Source organism: Hyperolius riggenbachi, chromosome 1, assembly GCF_040937935.1.
Source record: "Hyperolius riggenbachi isolate aHypRig1 chromosome 1, aHypRig1.pri, whole genome shotgun sequence".
Taxonomy (NCBI): Eukaryota; Metazoa; Chordata; class Amphibia; order Anura; family Hyperoliidae; genus Hyperolius; species Hyperolius riggenbachi.
Window position 1 is genome coordinate 17,720,206 of NC_090646.1, and position 27,986 is coordinate 17,748,191.

A 27,986-nucleotide genomic window follows, 5' to 3' on the forward strand; every position below is an offset into this window, starting at 1 on the left:
TCTGTCCCTCTTTCCTCCTCATTTATCCCTCTTTCAGAACTCATGTACAGATCTTTGTAAATATATGTGTCTAATTGACTGACTTTTATTCCCATCCTTTAAATTGATATATTTCTTATTTTCAAATGTTACTATGAAGGAAAATGAACCAGGATAGAAAGGACCAGTATGGTCTGAATTATAAAACAACATATTTTTCTTATGAAATCTTTATGGCGTGTGTGACTAGGGGTGTGCTGGGGGTGTGATTAGGGGTGTGGCATAAGTGTCCATCTTTTTTATCTCAAAAACTTGGGAGGTATGCATATTAATGTTTTATTTAAGAAAGCATTATACAGAAGATATTACCAACAACAAACCGATAATACCAACATTAGGTAGAGATCAATGATGTGCACAAATTACCAATGATAGACAATAAATGATAGACAAATATCAATAACTGCTTCATTCAGCTGTAAAGCAAGTATTGGCAAGCTAAACTTTCAGCACTATACCTTTTATCAGCAACATCTCCTTGGTCAAATAAAAATGCTTTTTCAAGTCATTAGGCTGAATTTGACTTTTTGTTTGACTACCTAATTGGCATAAATGCTGTTGTCATGAAAAACAGAACGGTACTTCAGACTTAAAGAGACTCTGTAACAAAAATTGCATCCTGTTTTTTATCATCCTACAAGTTCCAAAAGCTATTCTAATCTGTTCTGGCTTACTGCAGCACTTTCTACTATCACCATCTCTGTAATAAATCAACTTATCTCTCTCTTGTCAGCGGCGGCCATTACGGTCACTCGTGTGCCTGCATTAGTGAGAGTAGGGCGAGCTGCTGCACACTCTCTCTCATAGGGAAAGATTAGTTAGGCTTAGCTTGTCCCTGGCTGCATACCTGTTCTGTGAACCCACCACTGCATACCTGTTCTGTGAACCCACCACTGCATACCTGTACTGTGAACCCACCACTGCATACCTGTTCTGTGAACCCACCACTGCATACCTGTTCTGTGAACCCACCACTGCATACCTGTTCTGTGAACCCACCACTGCATACCTGTTCTGTGAACCCACCACTGCATACCTGTTCAGTGAACCCGCCACTGCATACCTGTACTGTGAACCCACCACTGCATACCTGTACTGTGAACCCACCACTGCATACCTGTTCTGTGAACCCACCACTGCATACCTGTACTGTGAACCCACCACTGCATACCTGTTCTGTGAACCCACCACTGCATACCTGTACTGTGAACCCACCACTGCATACCTGTTCTGTGAACCCACCACTGCATACCTGTTCTGTGAACCCACCACTGCATACCTGTACTGTGAACCCACCACTGCATACCTGTTCTGTGAACCCACCACTGCATACCTGTACTGTGAACCCACCACTGCATACCTGTTCAGTGAACCTGCCACTGCATACCTGTTCTGTGAACCCACCACTGCATACCTGTTCAGTGAACCCACCACTGCATACCTGTACTGTGAACCCACCACTGCATACCTGTACTGTGAACCCACCACTGCATACCTGTTCAGTGAACCCACCACTGCATACCTGTTCTGTGAACCCACCACTGCATACCTGTTCTGTGAACCCACCACTGCATACCTGTTCAGTGAACCCGCCACTGCATACCTGTACTGTGAACCCACCACTGCATACCTGTACTGTGAACCCACCACTGCATACCTGTTCTGTGAACCCACCACTGCATACCTGTACTGTGAACCCACCACTGCATACCTGTTCTGTGAACTTACCACTGCATACATGTACTGTGAACCCACCACTGCATACCTGTTCTGTGAACCCACCACTGCATACCTGTTCTGTGAACCCACCACTGCATACCTGTACTGTGAACCCACCACTGCATACCTGTTCTGTGAACCCACCACTGCATACCTGTACTGTGAACCCACCACTGCATACCTGTTCAGTGAACCTGCCACTGCATACCTGTTCTGTTCAGTTACCCGCCACTGCATACCTGTTCTGTTCAGTGAACCCGCCACTGTATACCTGTTCTGTTCAGTGAACCCGCCACTGCATACCTGTTCTGTTCAGTGAACCCGCCACTGCATACCTGTTCTGTTCAGTGAACCCGCCACTGCATACCTGTTCTGTGAACCCACCACTGCATACCTGTACTGTGAACCCACCACTGCATACCTGTTCTGTGAACCCACCACTGCATACCTGTACTGTGAACCCACCACTGCATACCTGTTCTGTGAACCCACCACTGCATACCTGTACTGTGAACCCACCACTGCATACCTGTTCTGTGAACCCACCACTGCATACCTGTTCTGTGAACCCACCACTGCATACCTGTACTGTGAACCCACCACTGCATACCTGTTCTGTGAACCGACCACTGCATACCTGTTCTGTGAACCCACCACTGCATACCTGTACTGTGAACCCACCACTGCATACCTGTTCTGTGAACCCACCACTGCATACCTGTACTGTGAACCCACCACTGCACACCTGTTCAGTGAACCTGCCACTGCATACCTGTTCTGTTCAGTGAACCCGCCACTGCATACCTGTTCTGTTCAGTGAACCCGCCACTGTATACCTGTTCTGTTCAGTGAACCCGCCACTGCATACCTGTTCTGTTCAGTGAACCCGCCACTGCATACCTGTTCTGTTCAGTGAACCCGCCACTGCATACCTGTTCTGTGAACCCACCACTGCATACCTGTACTGTGAACCCACCACTGCATACCTGTTCTGTGAACCCACCACTGCATACCTGTACTGTGAACCCACCACTGCATACCTGTTCTGTGAACCCACCACTGCATACCTGTTCTGTGAACCCACCACTGCATACCTGTACTGTGAACCCACCACTGCATACCTGTTCTGTGAACCCACCACTGCATACCTGTACTGTGAACCCACCACTGCATATCTGTTCAGTGAACCTGCCACTGCATACCTGTTCTGTTCAGTGAACCCGCCACTGCATACCTGTTCTGTTCAGTGAACCCGCCACTGTATACCTGTTCTGTTCAGTGAACCCGCCACTGCATACCTGTTCTGTTCAGTGAACCCGCCACTGCATACCTGTTCTGTTCAGTGAACCCGCCACTGCATACCTGTTCTGTTCAGTGAACCCGGCACTGCATACCTGTTCTGCTCAGTGAACCTGCCACTGCATACCTGTTCTGTTCAGTGAACAGTTTGGTGTGTCAGTGTGAAGCAGTACCTTAATTACACTACCTGATTGATGTATACACATGCAAGATGTTTTAAAGCACTTTAGGCCTGTCATTTAGCATTCAATATGATTTCTGCCCTTAAAACGCTGCTTTGCGTCAAATCCAGATTTTTCCCGGGGACTTTTGCCGTGTATCCCACTCCGCCATGCCCCCCTCCAGGTGTTAGACCCCTTGAAACATCTTTTCCATCACTTTTGTGGCCAGCATAATTTTTTTTTTTCAAAGTTCCCCATTGAAGTCTGTTGCGGTTCGCGAACTTTAACGCGAAACGAACCTTCCGCGGAAGTTCGCGAACCCGGTTCGCGAACCGAAAAATCGGAGGTTCGGCCCAACTCTAATCCTAGGTGGCGAAATCAAGTTCACAGAGAGCTGGGCATGTTAAGGAGGAGATTACTACTACTAATTCTGACCAATACGGCTGTCACAATCAATCACTCACTTTCTTCCTCCTTTACTCAAAATTCAAGTTCTTGCTTTCATGATCTTGATGCTCCTTCTATAGTAGTGTGCTGCAGTTGTGGTGCGATTCGGAACAATTGCACCCCACCACAGCCAAAAAGTTGTACGAAGTCGGTATACCTGCAGTGCGACAAAAAAATACTAATTAACACTCGACTTCTGGTGCGCTTCTGGGTGTCACAGAGTAAAGCACTGCAGGTTCTGCGTTACTTCTGCACCGCCCACAGCATCTCTGCGGCATCACATCACACCTCCGGCAGTGGGACGTATCTTATAGACTTTAATGGTCACTGCAACAAACTGTATAGGTAGAAAAAAACAAAGTCTTGTAAAAGTAATACCTTTTAATGGCTAACAGATAAAGTTAAATAATGCAAGCTTTCTGGGATCTATTCCCCTTCTTCAGGCATATTTCCAGATGTTAGCTGAAGTAAAACACTGATACAGGTAAATGGTAAACACGTAGATGGCAGTTGTGCTGGTTGCTGTTTAGCAGTTAGATGTCAGGTGATCAGCAGGCTGGAGCCAGTGAGTTAATGCAAGCAAACATGAAATCCAGCAGGTTTCTGAAGATCATGAAGCCAAGTCAATCATGTTACATAAGGAGTCATGAATCCCATTCCACAATTTAAACCCTCTGTTAATGTCTTAACCACTTCCCAACTGAGGGGTTTTACCCCCTGACCACCAGAGCAATTTTCACCTTTCAGCGCTCCTTCCATTCATTCGTCTATAATTTTATTATTACTTATCGCAATGAAATTAACTATATCTTGTTTTTTTCGCCACCAATTAGGCTTTCTTTAGGGGGGACATTATGCCAAGAATAATTTTATTCTAAATGTGTTTTAATGGGAAAATAGGAAAAAATGTGGGAAAAAATGTATTATTTTTCAGTTTTCGGCCTTTATAGTTTTTAAATAATGCATGCTACTGTAATTAAAACCCATTAAATGTATATGCCTATTTATCCCGGTTATAAAACTGTTTAAATTATGTCCCTATCACAATGTTTGCTGCCAATATTTTAATTGGAAATAAAGGTGCATTTTTTTCAGTTTTGCGTCCATCCCTAATTACAAGCCCATAGTTTATAAAGTAACAGTGTTATACCCTCCTGACATAAATATTTAAAAAGTTCAGTCCCTAAGGTAACTATTTATGTATTTTTTTAAAATTGTAAATTTTTTATTTTTTTTAATTACAAAAAAAAAAAAAATTGGGGAGTGTGGGAGGTAAGGAGTTAATTTTTTGTGTAAAACTAGTTTATTTGTGTGTAAAAATGCTTAGGGTGTAGTTTTACTATTTGGCCACAAGATGGCAACAGTAACTTTTTGTTTCATGCGACCTGCAAGCGTCCTTCCGGATGCTTGCAGGAAGTAGAAAGAGGCTGGGAATTTGTTATTGCTCACAATGATCGCGCTGCTCAGCCGAGCCGGGGCTTAGATTAACGAACGGGAATGGATTTTCCCGTTCGTTGATCTCTGGGCGAGCGGGCGGCGGCGTGTTTACTAGCGGCGGGCGGCGTGTTTACGAGCGGGAGCGCGGACAGCGGCGGGAGTGCGCAAAGTACGGATTTCTCCGTCCCTGGGGGTTAAAGGATGGAAAAAGGGACGGAGAAATCCATACGGGCGGGGGTAAAGTGGTTAAACATCTTCATAAATTTGTACTCAGAAATCTTTCTTGCTTGTTCATTTTTGAAGTTGCCCTTAAAGAAAACCTGTACTGAAAATTAAAAGTCAAAATAACCATACACAAGTCATACTTACCTGCTGTGTAGTCTACTCCTCAATCTCCTTTTCCTCTCCTGCGTCCTGTTTGTCCACTGTGATCAATGGAATTCTCCGTCCTCCATTTTGAAAATGGCCATTACCTCATAACAGCTTCCTGGTCAGCACACAGTTAAACTGTAATATCGCCCACTTGAGCCATAGGGAAACATGGACACATCAGTTCTCCTCTCAGCTGTAACTGACAGCAACTGATATATAACTGAGAGCAACTGATATATTTCAGTTCTGACAAAATGTTGTCAGAACTGGAAGGGATTATTGTCAGAAGAAAATGGTGAGCTTCTTAGAGGAACTGATGGCAAGGTAACTATGTAATGTTCATTTGAAGTTACCTCATGTGTTTATTTTAAATAATTTTACTCAGTACAGGTTCCCTTTAAGAACAAGTACTTTGAGATCTTGCATGTTGTGTCCTGGTTCACAGAAGTGTTGGCCAACCGGTGTATCCATTTTACCCTCATTAACTAGAGTTGGGCCGAACCTCCGATTTTAGGTTCGCGAACCGGGTTTGCGAACTTCCGCGGAAGGTTCGGTTCGCGTTAAAGTTCGCGAACCGCAATAGACTTCAATGGGGATGCGAACTTTGAAAAAAAAAAAATGTATGCTGGCCACAAAAGTGATGGAAAAGATGTTTCAAGGGGTCTAACACCTGGAGGGGGGCATGGCGGAGTGGGATACACGCCAAAAGTCCCCAGGAAAAATCTGGATTTGACGCAAAGCAGCGTTTTAAGGGCAGAAATCATATTGAATGCTAAATGACAGGCCTAAAGTGCTTTAAAACATCTTGCATTTGTATACATCAATCAGGTAGTGTAATTAAGGTACTGCTTCACACTGACACACCAAACTGTTCACTGAACAGAACAGGTATGCAGTGGCAGCCAGGTTCACTGAACAGAACAGGTATACAGTGGCGGGTTCACTGAACAGAACAGGTATGCAGTGGCAGGTTCACTGAACAGAACAGGTATGCAGTGGCGGGTTCACTGAACAGAACAGGTATACAGTGGCAGGTTCACTGAACAGAACAGGTATACAGTGGCGGGTTCACTGAACAGAACAGGTATGCAGTGGCAGGTTCACTGAACAGAACAGGTATACAGTGGCGGGTTCACTGAACAGTACAGGTATGCAGTGGCAGGTTCACTGAACAGGTATGCAGTGGTGGGTTCACTGAACAGGTATGCAGTGGTGGGTTCACAGAACAGGTATGCAGTGGTGGGTTCACAGTACAGGTATGCAGTGGTGGGTTCACAGAACAGGTATGCAGTGGTGGGTTCACAGAACAGGTATGCAGCCAGGGACAAGCTAAGCCTAACTAATCTTTCCCTATGAGAGAGAGTGTGCAGCAGCTCGTCCTACTCTCACTAATGCAGGCACACGAGTGACCGTAATGGTCGCCGCTGCCTACCTTTTAGTAGGGGGGAGTGGCTCCAGGGGCTAGTGTAGCCTAATTGGCTACACTGGGCCTGCTGACTGTGATGTAGAGGGTCAAAGTTGACCCTCCATGGTGCATTATGGGGCGAACCGAACTTCCGCAAAGGTTCGCCTGCGGGACGCGAACGCGAACCACAGAAGTTCGCATGGAACCGTTCGCAGGCGAACCGTTCGGCCCAACTCTATCATTAACCACTTCAGCCTACAGCTTCGAAAATCTTATGCATCCGAGCAATGTTCACCTCCCATTCATTCGCTAATAACTTTATCGCTACTTATCAAAATTAATTGATCTATATCTCGTTTTTTCCGCCACTAATTAGGCTTTCTTTAGGTAGTACATTTTGCTAAGAGCCACTTTACTGTAAATACATTTTAACAGGAAGATTAAGATAGAAATGGAAAAAAATCATTATTTCTCAGTTTTTGGCCATTATAGTTTAAAATTAATACATGCTACAGTAATTAAAACCCATGCATTTTATGTGCCCATTTGTCCCGCTTATTACACCATTTAAATTACATCCCTATCACAATTTATGGCGCCGATATTTTATTTAGAAATAAAGGTGCATTTTTTCAATTTGCGTCCATCACTATTTACAAGCTTATAATTTTAAAAAAATTTAATAAGATACTCTCTTGACATGTATATTTAAAAAGTTCAGACCCTTAAGTAACTATTTATGTAGTTTTTTTTTTTTTAATTGTAATTTTTTTTTTTTTTTTTTTTAATACAAAACTGTATTTGGGTAATTTTAGTTTGGGGGGTAAATAGCCAATTTTAGATGTAATGTAATGTATTTTTTTATTCAGTACAGGTATGTGGGTGCAGTTTACTATTTGGCCACAAGATGGCCACATTCAAAAAATTCCTAGATGCGAACGATGTCGCATCTAGGAGCTAAAAAGAAGAGAAGAAGTTTCCTGGGGGCAGAAATACCACGCTCTCTGATGAGAAAGCGTCGGTATTTCTGCCGGGGATTTAGATCGGTGAATGGGAATTATATTCCCATTCACTGATCGGGGGGGCAGCGGGAGGCAGCGGGAGCGCGCGCAGGCGCGCGCCCGATCGCGCGCACCACACGGCTGCAGCACCACTGCCTATCTGGACGGATATATGCGTCCAGATATGGCGAAGTGGTTAATTTTAACGCGGTGATGGTTCATTCTTGTGCGCAGTTTTTGCCCTGTTTCTCCTATATAGATTCCTCTTGAGGGGCATTTCATGCAACGTATCATGTATACAACATTGGATGACTCGCAGGAAAATTGGTCTTGTATTTGATGATATTTCTGTGAGTTTGGTATTTGTATTTGGCTTGTGCACAAGATATAAGTGCAACAAACTGTGGGATTGGCAAAGTATTGTGGTGCAACAAGACGTGGTAAGTATAAAAGGGGCCTTACAGGTGGTATACAGGGTCAGTCCTTCCCTAAGGCCAGGTGAGGTGGTGGTCACAGGCAGTGAGAAAGCTAACACTGGTGTGGCCCAGTATGTGTGTTGAGGGCTCATCTTAAATAGGCAACAGAGCAGATTTATCAGAACCAGCACAAAAAATCGAAAGCAGAACTGGTACAAAAAAGTCCAGATCGAGGATTCTGATTGGCTGCTCTGAGCAACTACTCCACCTCCACACCTGTATTGCACTAGAGTTGCTTCATTTGTACTTGTACTGGTTTGTATTAGTTTTCTCTAGTATTCCAGCGAGACCACCTAAAGTCTTGTAATCAGGGCCGGATTTAGGCCAAGGCCACCTAGGCCATGGACCTAGGCCATGGCCTAGGGCACCACAGGAGGAAGGGCACCAAAGCAGCAGGCTAAACTGGTGCAGCATTTGCAAGCTTGCAAATGCTGACCGCAGTACTCTGCTGATAGCTGCCTGTGCAGCAGCCACCTTGCTCTCTGTGCACGTTTGCATTGTGGCTGGTGGCTATGGACTTGGGCAGCATTGGAGACGGAAAGGAAGAGGAAGCTTCTGCACTGGAGAAGATCGGAGAAATGAGTGATAACTGATGGCTACTGCAGTGTGAAGGCGAGCTAACTACCTATACTGAAAGATGTGGGGGGTGGGGTGGAAAAAGATGGATTAAGGGAGTCATTTGGCTACCTATACTGGAGGGAAAGGGGGAGGAGTCATCTGGCTACATATACTAGAGGAAAGGGGGAGGGGTCATCAGGCTACCTATACTGGAGGGAAAGGGGAGGAGTCATTTGGCTACTTATATTGGCGGGGGTCATCAGGCTACTTATACTAGAGGGAAGGGGTCATCTCGTTACCTATGCTGAAGGGGGGTGGCTGGTGACAGTGGCCTAGGGCGGTAAAAAGTACAAATCCGGCCCTGCTTGTAATCAGTATTTACCTGCAGAATGTAGACTAAGAAAACATTTGGATGTCATCACCCACCCTTCAGTTTAAAGCACAGACAAGAATTTCCATGGCTTAAATACTGTAGGTTCCCAGTATCAGTATCCACTTACCTACGGTACTTTAGTGGAACACATTTTTAAGCTCGCTTCAGGCAGGAAACAAAGTTGAGTACCACTTCTGATGGTGTAGCAGATCTACTGTATAGGAGCCATTACTTCTCACTGATCTTCTGTCCTTCTCTTGATCCAGGCATAGCTGGTGCTCTGAACTTCTCCATTAAGGAGCCAGAAGTAACCGTGTATGAAAGAACTTCCATCATATTGCCGGTGGCCTACTACACTGAGGTGGAGCCTGACTGGTTCCAGATCCGCTGGGACATCTACGAAAATTCTACACTGGTCCAGCTGGTTATCTGCACCATACAGGCTGACAATTCCTCCCAGCCACCTGACGAGAAGAGCATCAAGCAATTCCCACCTCAAGGCTACGAGAAGCGGATGACCATCTTCCCCTGGAATGGATCCCTGATGATCCACCACCTGATGATGAAGGACACCGGAACCTACAGAGCCTACTTCTTGGACTCCAAAACGTTTATAGAAACTTATATCAACATCACAGTGATCCCCGTGCCGACACAAGGTAAGGCTGGAGGAATCAGAGCTAGGAAACCACCTCAGCTCTAGAAATTAGAAAAATAATGACACCATTGCCAAAGTCAAACCCATTGTCTTACTCTGATTAGCCACAGCATGTGCTGATCTCTGCTACCTCCAGTATGTGCAGTATAAGCTGTTACTCTGTGGCTGTACTGATGGTAAACTAGCTGCAGTGTGTGCTGATCTCTGTTGCCTCCAGTATGTACAGTATAAGCTGTTACTCTGTGCCTGTTCTGATAGTAAACTAGCTGCAGCATGTGTAGATCTCTGCTACCTCCAGTGTGTACAGAATAAGTTGTTACTCTGTACATGTACTGATAGTAAACTAGCTGCAGTGTGTGCTGTTCTCTGCTACCTCCAGTATTTACAGTATAATATGTTACTCTGTGCCTTTACTGATTGTAAACTAGCTACAGTGTGTGCTGATCTCTGCCAGGGCCGGTTCTCTTATGAAGCAAGGTGAAACCTTTGCATAAGGCAGCAGAGATGACAGGGGCAGCATGTTTGTACTGTGTTTACACTTACAACATGCAGTCAGAGTAGGAGGAGAAGCAAGAGGAGAGCTAGGTGAAGAGGTCATCATTGGGGAACAGCAGCTTGTTGTCCTGTGTGAGGAGTCTGACAGCGAGTGAGGAGGGGGAGGAAGGAGGAACAGTGTTTCATTTGACTTAAACAGCAGAAGGTAGGAGGTAGCACCGCTATCCTGGCTGAGGAGGAATGGAGTGGCTGAGAGTGAGCAGTTTGTCACAGACTCACAGCCAGCCAATTTGCTATTGTGTTAAAGTGACTCTGTAACAAAAATTACAACGTTTTTTCTACGATCCTACAAGTTCCTAAACCTATTCTAATCTGTTCTGGCTCACTGCAGCACTTTGTACTATCACGGCCTCTGTAATAAATCAATGTATCTTTCCCGTCAGACTTGTCGGCCTGTGTCTGGAAGGCTGCCAACTCTTCCGTGCTGGTCTGTTCCTCTATGCACACTTCAGTGTGTGTTTTATTTACATAAGCCAGCAGCTTCTCTGCTATCTTATCAGTGATAGAAGAGAGCTGGATAAAAATCCTCCTCTGTTAGGCTGTGAAAGTAGCTGGCTGACAACTACTGAGGAATTACAAACACAGGCAGAGCTGTCTGCAGGAAGCCTGTCACTTCAGTGCATGAGAGAAGAAGGGGACAGAAGGTAAACACACAAATGATCTTTTGAGATTCAAAAGGAAAGCTGTATACAGCCTGCTTGTGTATGGATGTATTTTCTATGTGTGGACATATTGTACATCAATCTACTTCCTGTTTTGGTGGCCATTTTGTTTGTTTATAAACAAACTTTTTAAAACTGTTTTTGACTACTTTTAATGCGGCGGGGAGCGGCGAAATTGTGACAGAGGGTAATAGAAGATGTCCCCAAACACACTGGTATGTTTACTTTTGTGCGATTTTAACAATACAGATTCTCTTTAAGCTACAGCATGTCATGTGAGGACATTTAATGAAGCAGAGTAAACTGTCGGGTGATGTACAATCATTCCAAATCTGGGCGGCTGGAGTTTGCACATCCTCACAAGTTTGCCTCAGGCAGCAAGGAGTCTAGAATCCAGTATGTACAGTATAAGCTGTTACTTTGTTCCTGTACCGATAGTAAACTAGCTGCAGTGTGTGCTGATCTCTGCTACCTCCAGCATATACAGTATAAGCTGTTACTCTGTGCCTGTACTGATAGTAAACAAGCTGCAGTGTGCTGATCTTTGCTGCCTCCAGTATCTACAGTATAAGCTGCTACTCTGTTCCTGTACAAATAGTAAACTAGCTGCAGTGTGTGCTGATCTCTGTTGCCTCCAGGATGTACAGTATAAGCTGTTACTCTGTGCCTGTACTGATAGTAAACTAGCTGCAATATGCTGATCTTGGCTACCTCCAGTATATACAGTATAAGCTGTTACTCTGTGCCTGCACTGATAGTAAACTAGCTGCAGTGTATGCTGATCTCTGTTGCCTCTAGTATGTACAGTATAAGCTGTTACTCTGTGCCTGTACTGATAGTAAACTAGCTGCAATGTGCTGATCTCTGCTTCCTCCAGTATATACAGTATAAGCTGTTACTATGTGCCTGCACTGATAGTAAACTAGCTGCAGTGTGTGCTGATCTCTTTTGCCTCCAGTATATACAGTATAAGCTGTTACTCTGTGCCTGCATTGATAGTAAACTAGCTGCAGTGTGTGCTGATCTCTGCTGCCTCCAGTATGTACAGTATAAGCGGTTACTCTGTGCCTGTGCTGATAGTAAACTAGCTGCAGTGTGTGCTGATCTTTGCTACCTCCAGTATGTACTGTATAAGCGGTTACTCTGTGCCTGTACTGATAGTAAACTAGCTGCAGTGTGTGCTGATCTCTGTTGCCTCCAGGATGTACAGTATAAGCTGTTACTCTGTGCCTGTACTGATAGTAAACTAGCTGCAATGTGCTGATCTTGGCTACCTCCAGTATATACAGTATAAGCTGTTACTCTGTGCCTGTACTGATAGTAAACTAGCTGCAGTGTGTGCTGATCTCTGCTGCCTCCAGTATGTGCAGTATAAGCTGTTACTCTGTACCTGTACTGATAGTAAATTAGCTACAGCGCTTGTACTGAATGTCTGCTGCCCCCAGTATATACAGTATAAGCTGTTACTCTGTGCCTGCACTGTTAGTAAACTAGCTGCAGTGTGTGCTGATCTCTGCTGCCTCCAGTATGTACAGTATAAGCTGTTACTCTGTGCCTTTACTGATAGTAAACTAGCTACAGCGCATGTGCTGAATGTCTGCTGACCCCAAGTATATGCTGTACACATACATAATTATGTACACACTTGCATTTCGGAGTCTATTGTTAAATGCTTCTCCTGGTTTTCACATCATCACCCTTTTCTTCTTCTTCTTTTTTCTTAGGGGGGGGGGGGGGGGGGGAGAGTGGAGGATGGATGTAGCTGTCGATAGCCGGTGACACCTCTCTGGTTTGCAGACAGTATGTAGAGTGCTGGCAGAGCTGACACTCAGTGAGAGCAGCGCCCCCCAGGGACCGATCTCTGCGGTGTGGGATGTCAGTGGTGCAGAGATATCACAGGCTGTGCAGAGCTCCTGCTGGTTGTTGTATGAGAGAGGAGACAGGCTGGGGGTGCTCAGCAGGGGGCCCATACACTGTGAGCTGTGCAGGGGGGTCTCTGTGTGTGGACAGGTCCAGGCTGTGAGACATCTGAGATTCAGGACAATGTTCTGCTGTCTTCTGCAAACTGAGTCTACAGATTAACCCCTCACACAACACTGCCCGGCGTGCTCAGCATATCCCTCCCTCCAGTGCACATAGCAGCCAGTTATATAGGGGGCTGACAGCTCCACAGCATCGCTGCGCTATATGAAGATTAGTACAAAGCATCAACCCCTTATAGCTTCACTAGCTGGTCGCCCGGCATTGCCCGGATATGTATTTGGCTGCTGTTCGCTGCGCCCACTTTTTTCTAATTCTCACACACAATTACTCAATGACCTAGTTTGTGAGCTTTGCGGTCTTTGGTATCAATGATTTGCATTGAAATGACATAAATCTAATTGGCTGTGGCTCCACCTCCTTTTCTGAATTTGAACCCCAGTCACCAAAATGCCAACTGTACCAGGTTTGAGGCTTGTGCCATTAACAGTGTAAGAATGGCAGCAATGTAAATATTCCCCTTGAAAATCAATAGGTGAATTTTGATTGGCTTTTGTAGGCTCCACCCACTTTTTTGAATATTAATCCCAGTCACCCAGTGACCAACTATGCAAAGATTGAGAACCCTACCATTAACAGTGTAAGAATGGCTGCAGTTTACATTTTGCCAGTGAAATTTGTATTTGTCTCCACCCACTGATGTCCTGATGTTTCCCAGGTATATATTTGGCTGTGGCCACTTTTTTCTAATCCTAACACCAGAGATAGCCCGAACCTCCGATTTCCGGTTCATGAACCGCAAACGCGAACTTACGCAAAAGTTCGGTTCGCGCAAACTTTCGTGAACCGCAATAAACTTCAATGGGGAGGCGAACTTTGAAAACTAGAAACATTTATGCTGGCCACAAAAGTGATGGAAAAGATGTTTCAAGGGGTCTAACACCTGGAGGGGGGCATGGATGAGTGGGATAGACGCCAAAAGTACCGGGGAAAAATCTGGATTTGACGCAAAGCAGCGTTTTAAGGGCAGAAATCACATTGGGCTTGATTCACAAAGCGGTGCTAACCTACTTAGCACGTCTAAAGTCTGTAGACGTGCTAACCAGGGTGCTAAGTAGGTTAGCACCGAATTATCTGATTCAGAAATTTGGTGCTAACCTACTTAGCACCCTGGTTAGCACGTCTAAAGACTTTAGACGTGCTAAGTAGGTTAGCACCACTTTGTGAATCAAGCCCATTGAATGCTAAATTGCAGGCCTAAAGTGCTTTAAAACATCTTGCATGCGTATACATCAATCAGGGAGTGTAATTAGTGTACTGCTTCACACTGACACACCAAACTCACTGTGTAATGCACCACAAACAACTGTTTGTGTAGTGATGGCCGTGCTGGACTGGTGCGCCGCATGGCGAGAGTGCAGGCCGTGGTGGTTTTCAAGCCCATATGGTCGCCGGGCTGTGGTAGCTCAATGATAGAACAACAGTGACTGTCCAGCTGATCGAATTTGGTCTGTCCACAATGAAGCAATGACCTTATTATCTTGGTTGTGCCTAACCCCCACCCGAGACACTCATATAGCCGGCAGTCATTGCTTCATTGTGATACGCAAGCCCCTTCACCGCGGCAAGGTAATGATCACGAAGGGGAATTGGCACATGTACATGCCTTTTGTTGTGTTGTTGCAGCTGCAGTGCAGCCAGAAAAATTAGGCAGGCATGTACACGCACCAGAAAAAGTAGTATAGCGGCCGCTGCTAGCAGCGGACTTAAAAAATCAGGAATCCACCTGGAGTCCTGGACCCTGTTGGTGGTGGTGGAGAAGACAGTCAAGCGGCCTGCGGGCAGAGGTGCTGTGTGGGGAGCGACTTAGTCTTCGGGCAGGCCTGAGCGTGCTTTGCAGATAGACCCTTGACCCAACGGCGTGTGCCAGAGATGTCACCACTTGCCTTTCAATATCATGGTACAGTTTAGGTATCGCCTTTTTTGAGAAAAAATTGTGGTCTGGTATCTTCCACTGCGGTGTGTGGCTTTGCTTTTGTGTGCTGCTTTTTCTCAGGTGGTCATCCCATTGCAGTTTGTGCTTTGTAATCATGTGCCTTCGTAAGGTAGTTGTCCCTACACGGGTCATGGTCTTTCCACGGCTCAATTTTCGGTGGGAGGGTGTACAGATAGCATTGCTCTCATCTGAGGCAGACACACAAAAAAATGTCCACACCGCTGAGCCCTGGGGTGATGGCACTTTGGTGGTGGCGGCCGACTGAGTGTTAAGTGGGGTGCCAGAATCAGAGCAGGAGGAGGAAGATATGTCACGCTCCCGTGCAGAAGCTGAGAAAGATGAGGTGTTCTATGTTACATAGTCAACTACATCCTGACAATATTGGGGGTTGATGGCACGTGCCTTCTTCTGAACACTGTACTTTGGTCGAGGGCTGCACGAAATCACGACAGCGCGACCTCGAACAGACCTGCCAGGTGGCCTGCCTCTGCCTTTTGTTTTGTCCATATTGGGGGGGGGGGGGGATGAAGTGAAAGGTATGCACTGACTTGACTAATACAATGTGCAGTCAGTCACACAGGTGCAGTTAACAGGTATGCACGGAGTGGTATATCACACTAGTCAGGACCACACGCTTAGAGGAGATGAAATACAAATTTCTAGCTAGAGGCTATCCTATTACTTGTTTCGAGAATGGACATAAAATGGGAGCTGGTGTAAGTAGGAGACTTGGGTTACATAGTAAGGGAAGAAATGTCAATAGTAGGATACCTTGTGTCACAACGTACAACGTCCTATCAGAGAAAATACCAGGGATTATCAACAAATTTTGGCCCATGTTAAAGGAAGGTTTGCCCTACGTACATGAATTTCATGGTTATCCCCTGATGTCCTATAAACGTGCACCATCTTTACATGATATATTAGTTAAAGGGGATTTGGGCACATAGAAGAAACAGGGGACGGTGAGAAATGGGACTTATCCATGCCTGGGTTGCCATCTCTGCAGTTACGTGTGTAAGGGTGACTCTTTTACCCATCCCAGCAGGGGCACTAAATTTAAAGAGAACCTGTACTGAGTAAAATAATTTAAAATAAACACTCGAGGTAACTTCAAATGAACATTACATAGTTACCTTGCCATTAGTTCCTCTCAGAAGCTCACCATTTTCTTCTGACAATGATCCCTTCCAGTTCTGACAACATTTTGTCAGAACTGAAATATATCAGTTGCTCTCAGTTATATATCAGTTGCTGTCAGTTACAGCTGAGAGGAGAACTGATGTGTCCAGGTTTCCCTACGGCTCAAGTGGGTGATGTTGCAGTTTAACTGTGTGCTGACCAGAAAGCTGTTATGGTGTAATGGCCATTTTCAAAACGGAGGACGGAGAATTCCATTGATCACAGTGGACAAACAGGACACAGGAGAGGAAAAATAGATTGAGGAGTAGACTACACCGGAGGCAAGTATGACTTGTGTATGCTTATTTTGACTTTTAATTTTCAGTTCAGGTTTTCTTTAAGATACAAGGTTTTTTTACCTGTGAATCTAGATATGTAGTGTATTTGTTGAAGTGCCCCTGTGGGATGGGTTACATGGGGAAGACCACCCAGGCATTGCGAGATAGGTTGGCATCACATAAGTCCAATATTAGAAATAAGAATATGGATTTGTCTGTGTCAGAACATTTTACTGTCCAAAGACACAGTTTGTCACAATTGAGGGTAAGGTTTTGGAGGGGGTCCCGATCCAGAGGAGAGGTAGGGATAGACATAAACAAGTTCTCAAAAGAAAAAACTATTGGATAAAGAAACTGGAGACTCTTGAGCCTAAACGTTTAAATAGAGAATATGAGCTTAGTAAATTGATTTTTTAAAAGAACTGACATATCAGAAAAAGTGTTGTGTATTAATATATTTTACCACTACAGTAGGTGGAGCCAGTATAGTTCGGAAGGGTTTTAGGTATGGTATACTAAACATCGCGCCCTGTGGCCAATGGGATTATGTTAACATTCAGTGGGGCTGCTTGGGACGCACGCTGTATGCGTCCGTCCATTGCAAGTCCTTTATGATGAGCGGACGTTGTCGCTCGTTTTCCCATTGGCTGAGAGGCGTGACATGCGGGCCATGTGCTTTTGTTTACTAGTCCTCAAGCGGACGTTGTGGGCAGAAGCCGGATTGGCCGGCGGGGAAGGTGGACGCCGCAGTCTTAGAGCGGACGCGGCAGGCTGCCTCCCCATTGGCTGGAGATGGTGGGTCCTGAATAGCCTAGCGGACGTTGTCGGCACAGTTTCTATTGTAAGACCCCGCACTAAAGGAACTACACAAAGTGGCACAATGATCCAGGATGTTTGAGACGTGTATTACATGTCTTTTACACAGGAGAGTGACGTGTATTTCTGGAGATGGGCTCTTTGGACATACGTTTCCTAGCTGCCATGGGCTTATGTATCTATTTATTTAGCTATGGGTTTATTTATTGATCCACAAACCTCTGAACTAATATGATAGCGATGTGATTGGCTGTCCACTTTGATGAATATGCATGTATGCTAATTTTCTGAAAATGTTGCAGTTTTCCATCAGGTCCACTGATGTACTATTTAAAGGGCTTGTTGTGTCTGTGTTGGCTTGTAGCGTGTACTGGAACCATTTTGAGGAAGGACTGCTGTCCGAAACGCCGTTTGTCAATGGTGACCTGGCTCACACTGACATTTTGCCTATGTCATTTTAAAGAGCTTTAATAAATATGAACTTTTAAAAACGGTGCGGATCCTTTCAGCAGATAATCATTACCTTGCCACGGTGAAGGGGCTTGCGTATCACAATGAAGCAATGACCGCCGGCTATTTGAGCGTCTCAGGAGGGCACACCCAAGATAATTAAGTCGTTGCTTCATTGTGGACAGACCAAATTTGATCAGCTGGACAGTCACTGTTGTTCTATCATTGAGCTACCTCAGTGTAACGATCGGTGGGTGCAGAGAGTATCTGATTACCGGTGATCTGCAGTATCACCGGAAATACAGATATATACCAGATTATAAGTGATCTGCAGTCTCACCGATAATCCGATATACAAACTAACCTCTGTTCACCTGAGTAGAGTGTAGTGTTTAGTGTAACAGTAACACTTAGAGGACAAGGCCTCAATGCAGCAAGGAGTACTGCACAGATTCCTTCCGCAGACCTGAGCTCTCCAAGACGGGAGGAGTCAGACTGACAGTAGGAAGGTATATCTGAAAGTGACCCTCAGGAGGGAGGATCGCTAACAGAGCGAGGAACCGCCTCTAACGGTAAGGTCGGTTCTCGAGGTCGGACAAGCCAGGTCGTACACACACAGACAGATAAAGTACAAGATCAGGAGGCAAAGGCGGAGTCAAAGTACAGGCAGGGTTCAGCAACGGGGTATCAGATATATCGGGGTACAAAATCAGGAGGCAGAAGCAGAGTCAAGGAACGAGCCGGGGTTCGGCAACAGAGTATCAGAAATAACGAGGTACAAGATCAGAGTTCAGAAGGGTGGTCAAGGCAGGCAAAAGTCATAACAGATAATCACAATCAAACTAGTACTTTAGCTATCAACAGAATCTAGCTAAGTGTAGGATTACAGCTCCAGCTGGTCCCGGCACACTTACGGATCTGACTACGGATCTGGGTGCTCCCACATGTGTGATCGCACGCCAGACAAAGAGCAAGTGAACAACCAGCAGTATATATACTCTAGGACCTTTCCAGGACCTCCCTAATTGCTGGTCCAATGGGAGCAGTGGAATTTGTCAGCTGACCCAGCTGGTCAGCCGACACCCTTCTAACTGCTATTTAAACTCTGCCTCTGTGCTCGCGCGCGTGTAAGTCTGAATCTTGGTGGACTATCAGTCCCAGCCACACCAGTACTGTCATGCAATGAATCTAATCTGGGGGCCGCCTCTGATGCGGATTCCGCCGTTACCAATGCGGATTCCGCCGCACTGCCCATGCGGCATGCAGCGTTTTTTCCGCGTTGTGACGCCATGCTGGACGCGGAAACAGCCGCCTCACCTCGAGAGACGGCGGCTTTTCCGCGTTTCCTCACAGTACCCCCCTCCCGAGGAGTGGACTCCGGACAACTCCTACCAGGTTTCTCGGGATGTAAGGCGTGAAATTCCCTCCTTAATTCGTCCGCATGCATGCGACTCCCCGGTACCCATTGTCTCTCCTCAATGCCGTACCCTTTCCAATGTACGAGATATTGTACCGAGTTTTGTACAACGCGTGAATCTAAAATCTTTTCTACCTCGTACTCAGGTTGGTCATCCACCAACACAGGAGGAGGAGGAGTGGGACCCACATGGACTGCTGGCTTAAGCAGGGATACGTGGAAGGACCTTACCCCACGCATGCTGGCGGGAAGATCAACAGCGTAAGTGACGTTGTTGATCCTTCTGGCTATCGGAAAAGGCCCGACAAACCTGGGACCCAACTTGTCTGAGGGCTGTTTCAGGGCCAAGTGACGTGTGGATACCCAAACCAAGTCTCCTGGTTGGAATCTCCACTCCAAAGACCGTTTCTTGTCAGCTTGACCCTTCTGACTCAGAAACGCCTTTTCCAAACTGTCTCTCACCGTCCGCCAAATGTCTTTAAAAGACCTTTGCCAAGCCTCCAGAGCTGGAAACGGAGTGGAGGCCACTGGTAACGGTGAAAATTTGGGCAATCTTCCAGACACAACCTGGAACGGAGAAAATCCAGTGGAAGAACTTTTCAAATTGTTTTGTGCAAATTCTGCAAAGGGCAGAAATTTGACCCAGTCATTCTGCGCCTCTGCAACGTAGCATCTCAAAAACTGCTCTAACGACTGGTTGACCCTCTCCGTCTGACCGTTGGTCTGTGGGTGGTAGCCCGATGAAAACGACAGCTTCATGCCCATTTGATGACAGAATGCCCTCCAGAATTTAGATACGAATTGGACTCCCCGATCGGACACTATGTTTTCCGGAATGCCGTGCAACCGGAACACGTGTTTGATAAACAAGTCTGCCAATTCCTGGGCCGAGGGGAGTCCTTTCAAGGGCACAAAATGGGCCATCTTGCTGAAGCGGTCGACTACCACCCAAATGACCGACATGCCCTCTGATCTGGGAAGCTCACCCACAAAATCCATGGACAAGTGGGTCCATGGTTCACTCGGGGTGGGTAAAGGCTGCAACCTCCCTACAGGTGCCAGCAGGGAGGGTTTGCTTTTAGCACATACCGCACAATCCTTAACAAATTCTTTGCAGTCGGCTGCCAGAGACGGCCACCAAGCGCACCTGGCCACAAGATCCTGCGTTCTAGATGCCCCAGGATGTCCCGCATTCTTGTGTGAATGGAATATCTGTAGCACCCGGAGATGGAATGGCAGAGGCACAAATAAAACCCCCTCAGGCTTCCCCTCAGGGACATCCTGCTGAAAAGGACTCAAGGTCTCTGTCCAGTCTTCCCAAGTCTCTGTTACGGCCAGCACCAAATTTTGTGGGACAATGGTCTCTGGGGCAGAAGGCTGTGCTGTCTCCAACTCAAAGCATCTGGACAGGGCATCTGCCTTAATGTTCTTGCTACCCGGGGTATACGTAATTATGAACCTGAACCTCGAAAAAAACAAAGACCATCGAGCCTGACAGGGACTTAATCTCTTAGCCCCCTCGATGTATTCTAGATTCTTGTGATCCGTGTATACAGTAATTGTATGTTCTGCTCCTTCCAGCCAGTGACGCCACTCCTCAAAGGCAAGTTTAATGGCTAAGAGCTCTCTGTTGCCTATATCGTAGTTTCTCTCTGCCGGAGAGAACCTACGAGAGAAATACGCACAAGGGTGTAGCCTTCCCTGCAAGCCTGACCGCTGAGACAGCACAGCCCCTACCCCAACCTCCGAGGCGTCTACCTCAACAATAAAAGGATAAGAGGTGTCTACATGTCTCAGGATGGGTGCGGAACAAAACAAATCTTTTAAAGTGGAGAAAGCACTTAATGCATCAGGAGACCAGTGGGTGGTATCTGCCCCTTTTTTCGTAAGACAGGTGAGGGGTGCGATAACCGTGGAATACCCCTTTATGAACCTTCTATAATAATTCGCAAAGCCTAAAAACCGCTGTAAAGACTTCAACCCAACCGGCTGAGGCCATTCCAAAACAGCGGAGACTTTGGCGGGGTCCATAGACAGGCCCGTGGTGGAAATTATGTACCCCAGAAAGGCGACAGATGTGACTTCAAAAATACACTTCTCAATCTTAGCGTAGAGTGAGTTTTGTCTTAATTTGTTGAGTACAAATTTCACATGCATTCTGTGCTCAGAGAGGTTGTTGGAGAAAACAAGTATATCGTCTAGATAGACCAGCACAAATCTCCCCAACACCTCTCTGAAGACCTCGTTGATGAGTTCCTGGAAAACGGCCGGGGCATTACATAACCCAAAGGGCATCACCAGATACTCGTAATGCCCGTCTGGCGTGTTAAAGGCCGTTTTCCACTCATCGCCCTTTCTAATGCGCACCAGGTTGTACGCGCCCCGTAAATCCAGCTTTGAGAAGATCTTAGCATCGGTGACCTGCGTAAATAAATCGTCTATCAGGGGTAACGGATAGCGATTCTTTACCGTGATCTTATTTAGTCCCCGGTAATCAATACAGGGCCGCAGGCCCCCGTCTTTCTTTTTAACGAAAAAGAAACCTGCTCCAGCAGGCGATCGGGATGGCCGGATGAAGCCTTTGGCTAAATTGTCACGGATATATTCCTGCATAGCCAATTTCTCTGGCCCAGATAAATTGTACAAATGACCCCGAGGGGGCATACAACCTGAATGTATATCAATGGGGCAATCGAAAGGGCGATGTGGGGCTAACTTGTCTGCAGCCTTGGGACAGAATACATCAGAATATTCCACATATTGCTCAGGTACCCCCTGTACATGAACCCTGGTTTGGCCCAATGTCACCTTCCCTAAACATCGCTGAAAGCAGTGTGCTGACCAAGAAATTAGTTGGCCGGTGGCCCAATCAATGTGTGGAGAATGAAGGTGCAACCATGGCATGCCGAGTATAATGGTGGAGGTTGTCATATGCAACACAAAGAACTGTAACTTTTCCCAGTGCAGTACCCCTATGGTGACCCCCACCTCTGGTGTCTGAGACAGTGGGTGATTCCCTTGCAGAGGAGAGTCATCCACTGCCGTAACCTGGATGGGTGGTTGTACTGGTGTGAGCGGAATACACAATCTCTTAGCAAACTCAAAATCCATAAAATTTGCCGCGGAGCCTGAATCGATAAAGGCTTCCGTGACCTCAGTCTTATCTTCCCACGTAACGGTACAGGGAAGAAGCAATCGTTTTTCTTCTAGGGGTAAAAGTCGGACGCCCAGGGTGTTACCCCCCACCACTCCTAAGCGGTAGCGTTTTCCCGGCTTATTGGGGCAGTTCTGTACTATATGCCCCCCTTCACCGCAGTACAAACACAGCTGTTCGGTCATTCTCCGTCTTCGCTCTACCTGGGTTAATTTTGACCGAGCAATCTGCATCAGCTCGGAAGGAGGCAAGACGGGAGAAGGTGAAATAGTAGGAGGTGGAGTCACTGGGACCGTGGTGTAAGATACCCCTCTGAGACGGGAACTACCCCTGGTCTGTTTTTGGTAGCGCAGCCTGCGGTCGATTCGGATGGCCGCTGAGATGGCCTCATCGACTGTTCTGGGCTCGGGCTGGCTTAACATCAAATCAGAGACCTCATCGGACAGCCCTGACAAGAAATGATCTAATAGGGCATAGGTGTCCCACCTGGCCGTAACTGACCACCTCCTAAACTCGGCCGCGTAATCTTCGACCGGACCTTCGCCTTGACGCAAAAGCTTGAGCTTCCGCTCAGAAGTCGAGGCAAGGTCTGGATCGTCGTAAATTACTGCCATAGCTTTAAAAAATTCCTCTACAGAGGTAAGAGCTTTGTCTCCGGCGAGCAGGCTATACGCCCAAGACTGGGAGTCGCCGGACAACAAAGTTTTAATAAACGTGACCCTCTGGGTCTCAGTACCCGAAGATTGGGGTCTCAACTCAAAATAGGACAACACCCTACTCCTAAAATTCCGGAAGTCAGATCTGTGGCCGGAAAAGCTTTCAGGTACAGGCATACGTATGTCAGAGCTAGGAGAGGATCGCACATGATCCACTGATGTCTGGAGGGTTTGTACAGACCCTGATAGGGCATCAATAAGAGTTATGTGAGTGCCCAGTACTTGATTGATGTTGTCCACCGAAGCGGCAAGTACACCCAGACAATCAGTGTTTGCGTCCATTTTGTATTTTGGTCTGGCGTTCTGTAACGATCGGTGGGTGCAGAGAGTATCTGATTACCGGTGATCTGCAGTATCACCGGAAATACAGATATATACCAGATTATATAAGTGATCTGCAGTCTCACCGATAATCCGATATACAAACTAACCTCTGTTCACCTGAGTAGAGTGTAGTGTTTAGTGTAACAGTAACACTTAGAGGACAAGGCCTCAATGCAGCAAGGAGTACTGCACAGATTCCTTCCGCAGACCTGAGCTCTCCAAGACGGGAGGAGTCAGACTGACAGTAGGAAGGTATATCTGAAAGTGACCCTCAGGAGGGAGGATCGCTAACAGAGCGAGGAACCGCCTCTAACGGTAAGGTCGGTTCTCGAGGTCGGACAAGCCAGGTCGTACACACACAGACAGATAAAGTACAAGATCAGGAGGCAAAGGCGGAGTCAAAGTACAGGCAGGGTTCAGCAACGGGGTATCAGATATATCGGGGTACAAAATCAGGAGGCAGAAGCAGAGTCAAGGAACGAGCCGGGGTTCGGCAACAGAGTATCAGAAATAACGAGGTACAAGATCAGAGTTCAGAAGGGTGGTCAAGGCAGGCAAAAGTCATAACAGATAATCACAATCAAACTAGTACTTTAGCTATCAACAGAATCTAGCTAAGTGTAGGATTACAGCTCCAGCTGGTCCCGGCACACTTACGGATCTGACTACGGATCTGGGTGCTCCCACATGTGTGATCGCACGCCAGACAAAGAGCAAGTGAACAACCAGCAGTATATATACTCTAGGACCTTTCCAGGACCTCCCTAATTGCTGGTCCAATGGGAGCAGTGGAATTTGTCAGCTGACCCAGCTGGTCAGCCGACACCCTTCTAACTGCTATTTAAACTCTGCCTCTGTGCTCGCGCGCGTGTAAGTCTGAATCTTGGTGGACTATCAGTCCCAGCCACACCAGTACTGTCATGCAATGAATCTAATGCGGGGGCCGCCTCTGATGCGGATTCCGCCGTTACCAATGCGGATTCCGCCGCACTGCCCATGCGGCATGCAGCGTTTTTTCCGCGTTGTGACGCCATGCTGGACGCGGAAACAGCCGCCTCACCTCGAGAGACGGCGGCTTTTCCGCGTTTCCTCACACTCAGCCCGACCATATGGGCTTGAAAACCGCCACGGCCTACACTCTCGCCATGGTGCGCACCAGTCCAGCACGGCCGTCACTATGCAAACAGCTGTTTGAGGTGCGTAACACAGTGAGTTTGGTGTGTCAGTGTGAAGAAGTACTCTTACTCTAATTACACTCCCTGATTGATGTATACACATGCAAGATGTTTTAAAGCACTTTAGGCCTGCAATTTAGCATGCAATCTGATTTCTGCCCTTAAAATGCTGCTCTGCGTCAAATCCGGATTTTTCCCCGGGACTTTGGGCATGTATCCCACTCCGCTATGCCCCCCTCCAGGTGTTAGACCCCTTGAAACATATTTTCCATCACTTTTGTGGCCAGCATAACTGTTTCCAGTTTTCAAAGTTTGCCTCCACATTGAAGTCTATTGTGGTTCGCGAAAGTTCGCGCAAACCGCACTTTAGCGGAAGTTCGCAAACCGAAAATCGGAGGTTCGGGCCATCTCTATTGGTCTATCACATGGATTTCCAATTGCATTGATTCATGGTTGTGGCAGTAATATGACAAAATGTAGAAAACTTCAAGGGGGCCGAATACTTTTGCAAACCACTATATATCTATGCCTTACTCCCCCCCCCCCCCCCACACTGCCTCCTCATCTGTGCCTAACACCAACATCCCCCTCCTCTTTCCCTATGACTATGCCTTACCTTACCCCTCACCTGTGCCTAACACCAACCTTCCTCCTCCCCTTATCTATGCCTTACCCCCCCCCCCCACTGCCTCCTCGTCTGTGCCTAACACCAACATCCCCCTTTTCTTTCCCTATGACCCACCACACCACCAGTGATATCCCCACCACATCCCCAGCCATTTCCCCACTACACCTCCAGTCACATCACTGCCCTATCTCCAACCATGTTTCCACCATGCCTCCAGTCATATCACCATCCTTCAGGCACACCTTCAGTCATACTGCACCTTCGGTCATTTCCTCCCCACCTCTTTAGTGACGCCACTACATCACTCTTAGTCATGATATCATTATACCTACAACCATGCCCCAACTACATTTCTAGTCACTTTCATTTTACCTACAGTGCCATTCCCACCACACCTCCAGTCACACCCAACCATGCCTCCTGAACCCTATCAGTCAAACTCCCCACACACCCAACCATGCCCCCTGAACCCTATCAGTCAAGCTCCCCACACCGTTAGTCACACTCAAACATGCCTCCTGAAACCTATCAGTCAAACTCCTCACACCTCCAGTCACACCCAACCATGCCTCCTGAACCCTATCAGTCAAACTCCTCACACCTCCAGTCACACCCAACCATGCCTCCTGAACAGGGCCGGCCCGCTTATGAGGCGGGGTGAAATTTTTGTTTCAGGCGGCAAACTTCTAGGGGCAGCACACGCCCGTCCATGGGTGCGGGGGGGGGCCCGAGCCGGAGGGGTAGCGGGCAGGACGGGGGTATTGGGCCTAGTGGTGGGGAGGGGGGTCGGACCCCCCCTCCCTCGCCTGGGTCCCCCGATCTGCGCTTCCCTCCAGCTGTAAATAGGAAGCAGCCGATGCCCGATAGTAAGAGGCACGGGCGGGGAGGACTCAACTTTTCCCGCATTCCAGCGTGCGCTCCACTGACGTCACTTTCTGCATTGCCGTCCACTTACAATACAGTTGTCGGCGATGCAGGCGAGGGAGGGGGGGGGGGGGGTCTGACCACCCTCCCCACCACTAGAGCCCAATACCCCCGACCTGCCCGCTACCCCTCCGGCTCGGCGGGGGGGCATCAATTTTTTTCTAAATCTGCCTCAGGCGGCAAAAAGTCTAGGGCCGGCCCTGCTCCTGAACCCTATCAGTCAAACTCCCCACACCTCCAGTCACACCCAACCATGCCTCCTGAACCCTATTAGTCAAACTCCCCACACACCCAACCATGCCTCCTGAACCCTATCAGTCAAACTCCTCACACCTCCAGTCACACCCAACCATGCCTCCTGAACCCTATCAGTCAAACTCCCCACACCTCCAGTCACACCCAACCATGCCTCCTGAACCCTATCAGTCAAACTCTCCACACCTCCAGTCACACTAGACAAGTCTTTCTAATTGAGTAATATTCTTAACTGTTCCGATGCGAATGACTTATTCACTTTCAGCTTTGAGTCTGTGGACACTCAGATGTAGAGATTTCAGGATTTGTATGTCATTTCAGAGCCAGAAGAGGTCTTTACCACAGAACCGGAAACTCTACTCAGAGATGGAAGACAATGCATCTGTGCCACCAACAGCAGTGTGGATGTTCCCACTTCAGCCTGGATCATCCTCAGTAGTCGCCTGACCTCCGTATTCATTGCTCTTCTGGTCATCCTCAGCCTTCACATTCACAACAAGAAAATTCACAGGCAAAGGTGGCTATCCCAGTTTAGTAGGTATCGCTGATGGTTCTTCATTGACTTTGACTTAGGATTTCAAAGGACTAACATGAAAAACAAAAGAGGTCCAACCCCAGCAAGTGTGGAACCCTCTGCAATATGATGCTTCTCAAACAATAAAATCCATGTTGGACCTTTTTATTGCCACCAACAGAACAGCCCCTGTCCATAGGATATCTTGCGTTCCAGCATTCCTATTTCATCTTATATGCCATGAAAGGACCATATTGCCAGTCACAGACATGCCATACCAGAGTCACCGAATCCATGTTGCCAGACTGATAACGGGACTGAGTAGGGAGGTACATGGGAAGGAGTGGGTGTAAACTATGAAGCACCAATTTCTTTACCCTCTCCACCCAGACCTGACAAGAAGAGGGTGACAGGGACTACAGTAACAGCATGGTAATGATTATTGACCCCTTAAATTATTCATAAAAGGATAATATCAAGACTGAGGCCTAAATTATTAGGTAAAAACTGTACCTTTTCTAGTTTCATTTCTAGTTTCATTTCCAAAACCCAAATCATAGGATTTGTGGGCATTTTTTAAAATGAGTTTTCCCTGAATCCCAGAGTATTTCATGGTTGTCCTGTTCCTATATTCCTGCTGGGTAAAGATCCTCACACATCAAAGTAAAAAAATAAAAATAAATTGAAAATTAAAGAATGGTCCACCAAGTAAGCGACTCTCCATCTCAGAATACTGGCCTGGGCGTGGCCCTCAAGGGTTGGAGATTGACAGCTCTGCGGTATTTGAAGTGATAACAAGCAAATTAAAGTTTCTATCTTTATAGTCCAGGTCCAGCCTCTGGTCTGGACAGCTCCCTGGTCCTCCGCAGTAGCAGAGCTTGTTATCATCTGTGATTAGCTGGGGTGAAACTACTTGTGGTAGAAAAAAAAGTCCAGAGGGCTCTAGATTCCATCCCACACTACCACTGCTGCCACAGCCAGATCTATTCCTCCAATCCAACCACACCATGTATAT

General features: G+C 46.9%; 1 protein-coding gene across 1 annotated transcript in view; it reads left to right on the forward strand.

The window, feature by feature from the left end:
• The window catches only part of LOC137545093 (uncharacterized), a 47,083-nt gene extending 19,418 nt beyond the window's left edge, over positions 1–27,665 (forward strand). Inside the window, exons 2-3 of the mRNA XM_068266206.1 lie at positions 9,554–9,946; positions 26,779–27,665. Of these exons, the coding sequence (XP_068122307.1) occupies positions 9,554–9,946; positions 26,779–27,005 (620 nt within the window). The 3' untranslated portion in view covers positions 27,006–27,665. The remainder of the gene's footprint in view (positions 1–9,553; positions 9,947–26,778) is intronic.
• The last annotated feature ends 321 nt before the right edge of the window (positions 27,666–27,986 follow it).